General features: G+C 35.0%; 1 protein-coding gene across 1 annotated transcript; it reads right to left on the bottom strand.

Moving 5' to 3' along the window:
• Positions 1-1,772: 1,772 nt before the first annotated feature.
• Positions 1,773-3,748, bottom strand: LOC127083858 (protein phosphatase 2C 37). The gene is made up of 4 exons (XM_051024200.1): positions 3,153-3,748; positions 2,746-3,060; positions 2,548-2,653; positions 1,773-2,430 (listed from the first exon to the last, which is right to left on the bottom strand). Exons 1-4 carry the CDS (start codon positions 3,579-3,581, stop codon positions 2,069-2,071), a joined length of 1,212 nt encoding a protein of 403 aa, XP_050880157.1. The 5' UTR covers positions 3,582-3,748; the 3' UTR covers positions 1,773-2,068.
• Positions 3,749-4,156: the final 408 nt, after the last annotated feature.

Raw genomic sequence — 4,156 nt, 5'->3', positions numbered from 1 at the left:
AATTATTATTATTTTAAAATATTGTTTTTAAGATTAAGATTTCTATTCATGTATTTTGGGTTTGTTTGTCCATTAATTCATACATCCTATTTGCCTTTTGCACCTCTTTTTTTTTGTTGCTCATGTAAAAAATTAGTCGTTGTTTGCTTCCTTTTTTTTTATTTTGATTAGTCGGGTTTTGATTTGTAATATAATATTATCAAGTCTTTGATTTTCATATAAAAATTTTAAATATATAGAGTTTACTGATCGATTATAGATAGAGGGATTCCTACATAAATCCTTTTATAATCGTTTAACATAGTGTTAAATTCAGTAGTTTAATTGTCGTTTATTTTTATCTTTAAAAATGTTATTTAAATTATCATGTTGTTGGATTTTTTAAATTATCATGTTGTTGGATTTTCATATGCGTTGCAATTTCAGAGATAAAAATTCAATTTAATTTCAGAAACAGTTTAAACTCATAGAGTTTATTGACCAGTCACAGATAAAGTGATTCATGTATGAATTACTTTACGATTGTTTAACATAGTGTTAATTTAAATAGTTTTAAACTCCGATTTATTTTTGATCCCTTAGTTTTCTCTTTGGTCTTCTTACGGTGAGATTGTTGTCTATTTACCGTTGTTTATTGAGCTTGTTTTGTTGTTGTATAGTATTTCCATTCATGTAATGTGTAATACAATAAATTATTTGAATTAAGTCATTTTTCTTATCCGGATGTTCACCATCCTTTTCTGCTTATAATTAAGGTGTCGTCATCTTATTGAAGATGTGAAAAACACTCCATCCCATCAAACCTAAATCCTGAAAAATCCATTGAATACATTGCTTTCTTCGTCAATAAATTAAATCATTCTGCTGCTAAGAAGAGGAACCGAGATATCTCAAATTCTTTTGTGGAACTCTCATTCATTAGAACTGCTATTAATTTTGTTTTTAAGCATTCTGTGATCCAACACTCATTCATTAGAACTAGTATTAATTTTGTTTTTAAGCCTTCTATAATCCAACTCCTCCATTTCTCATGAAACCCATTCAAAATCTACCTTAGACATCAACACTTCATTCTTATTTATTCCGTAAAGAATTTGTCTACCTTGCCCCAACAAAAAAAAGAAGGGTAAAATGGGCCATAGAGTGTAATAGTGAGTAAGGTAGACCCAACATTCTTCAGTAGACATAAATGGAATGTTTGAATGTTTTAAGTACAAGAACCTTACAAAAAATAATACGAAGCTTTTAGGATTAGGCCAGATGCAGGTTTTAATTTAAGTTGTATGGTTCATCAAAAAAAAAAACTTTAAAGTTGTATGATGATACTACACGTGTATATTAAATTAAAATATTAATCGTACCTAAAACCTGGCCTTGATAGTGACTCACTGAGCCGTTCTACACGGACACGTCTTATAAATATTTATCATTTATCTCACACCCGCCAGTCCTCTTTTAAATTAGATGTCTTTTTAGGATACAAGATTTATTTTTACAAAGAATCTTCATGCACAATTATATAGATTAATTCTTTCAAATTAAAATATTCATTAACTTCTCTTTTAAATGCATGTTGACATTCATAACAAAATACTAGTTATGCTACTCCATCTCTCCATGTATACGTAGCCTATTCATTATCTCTTATTATAGTATAATTACTTAAAGTGATGATGTTATAATCTTGTACGACAAATCATGCGCTGGGTTAAACTTTTTTTTTTGAAGAAAACTGAATTAAAATTTGTTCTAACTTCTAATAGTAGTAGTACTTCATAAGAACAAAGCATTTAATAGATTCCATTATAAACAAAAGAAAGGTGTGTCAACCGGCTCGATTTGAGTCCTTTGTTGACACACATTTTCTCTACACTAAAATTGTTCATTTTCCAACAAGTACTTAAACATACCTAAATTACCATTGCATTACATTACACGAAAGAAACCGTTGATTAATTAAAAGACACATACCCCTACCTTCCATTTTCTCCGCATCCTCGAGTCCTTAAAAACATTTTTGTTTCATTATCTTGCTTCTCACCGCCCATAGATTTAATTAATTAATTAATTAATTAATTAAATTATAGTTGGAGTTTGATGTTGGTCGTTGATCTTTCCTCAAATCAATCACCACCACACTCACATTATCCGAACTGTGCCTTGCCAAAGCCAACTTAGTCAACAGAATGGACGCATCAGAACATGCTTGATCAGAACCATCAGTAGTCACCTCGTTGTTAGCCGGAGACTCAGCCGGTGAAGTCATCATATGCGCCTTCAAACACATCCTCACAACTCCACATGCGGTTTCGTTTGAAACAACATCCCATAGTCCATCACTAGCCAGTATCAAACACTCGTCTTCAACTCTTCTCTCCGTAACAGTTACTTCAGGTTCAGATATCACATACGGCTTCAAATAATTGTCGCCTGAAATGGAATAAAGTTAAAAACAAAGTTTAAAAAAAAAATATTAAATTAAAACCATCTATGCTAAAATGCACTTAATTTAATTTTAAGTTGTTATCATGTGCACTGATGACTCACCTATTGCTCTAGACATGGCAAGTACACCAAGCACTCTTGGTCCATCCCAGTAGATCACCCGCCCTCCTGCAGCTTCGACTCTGATCAACTCGTCTGGTCGATCCGGCTGTAAAAACCGATCCAAAAGCAGTTAGAAACTTGTTAATTTCTCGAGAAATGAGATAAAAATTTCAAAAAATAAATAAATTTGAAAATGACCTTGTGATCGAAGGAGAGTGGGATGGCGACGCCGTTACGGCAGAGAACAGCGCGAGAATCGCCGCAGTTAGAGACAATGATTTTGTCAGGAGTGACAACAGCAACCACGGCAGTAGATCCAACTGCGTCGCAGTGAGGAGTTTGAAGCTCGCACCTACAAGTAACAGTTTGGCTGCTGCTATTCCATCTCTGCACTTCGTCATCCATGCGAGCAAAGCCTTGTTGCATAGTGCTGTTCCACTCGAAATTCTCTTGCGATTCATTGATCTGTTCCTTCAGAATCTCATGGAGTCTCTCCTTACACATAGTCGCAACCTGAAGTAACAACAACAAAACAAATTAACACCGCAAAAGATTGACAGATCCACCACAAGTGATTAACTACAAAAGTACTCATATTTACGCACATGAGAGCAGCCGTGACCGTCGAAAACACCGAAAAAGTGAAACAGTTCTTCGTAGAAAGAAGTTTGAACGGAAACAGAATCTTCCATGTCTCTTCTTCTACCACAAACCGAAGTAACTCCAAACTTCGGGAACTCTCCATCTTCCAAATTACCTTCTGTTGAAGGTTTATTTTCAGAAACCTTGGAGGATTCGTTCTTGTTCTTCTTACTCTTCTCGTTTCCACGGTCACCGTTTGAGCCCTCACAGCTTTCAAAATCTTTCTTACCGCTGAGATCCGCTTGACGGCGTTTCCGTGAAGTTCCGGATGGTGCAACAGTCATGTCAGCGATGTATTTGAAAGGTAGCATGTCCAAATTCCGGCGTCTAGAAGGACGTGAATTCGCCGAAGAGTCACCTTCTCCAACAAAGCCACAGCACATTCCAGCCATTTCTCGTTTTAAGAGAGCTTGAAAACTTGAACTAAAACAGAAACTTGATTGTAGTAATGAAATTATAAAAAGAAAAGTTAAATATAATAATTACTTAGTATATGAATATGAATGGTGGAAGCAAAGAGAAGAGAGAAGCAGAGAGGAGAGGAAGCATAGGACCCATTAGAATGGGTTTAGGAGAGACGCTTTTGTAGGGTATGAGGAATTCACCTGGGGCCACATTACAATCACGGGCAGTCTGCCCGTCACCGTTAGGGCAAACTGCATGTTGCCGTGATGCCATCTGGATCGTTGATTAAATCTCGGTCCGGTTTGGGTAAGGAACACGTGGTGTTGGCTTTATAAAAAAGAGTACGTGGCACCAATCACATGGAACCACGCAAGGACCAAACCTTCTTTCTTTATTTACACGCATTTGCTTGCCTGCTCCTCTCTCACCTTCCGTTTCTGTTTAAATTTCAAACTATATTCTTTGATTAATTAATAAAATAAAATTTTAATTGATATCCAAGAAGACACAGATATGGTAAGATATTTTACAATATAAGTGAATTATAATCAACTTAATCATA

This window comes from Lathyrus oleraceus, chromosome 5, assembly GCF_024323335.1.
Source record: "Lathyrus oleraceus cultivar Zhongwan6 chromosome 5, CAAS_Psat_ZW6_1.0, whole genome shotgun sequence".
Taxonomy (NCBI): Eukaryota; Viridiplantae; Streptophyta; class Magnoliopsida; order Fabales; family Fabaceae; genus Lathyrus; species Lathyrus oleraceus.
Note: the sequence above shows the minus strand (reverse complement) of the source record. Positions and strands in the feature narration are given on the sequence as shown.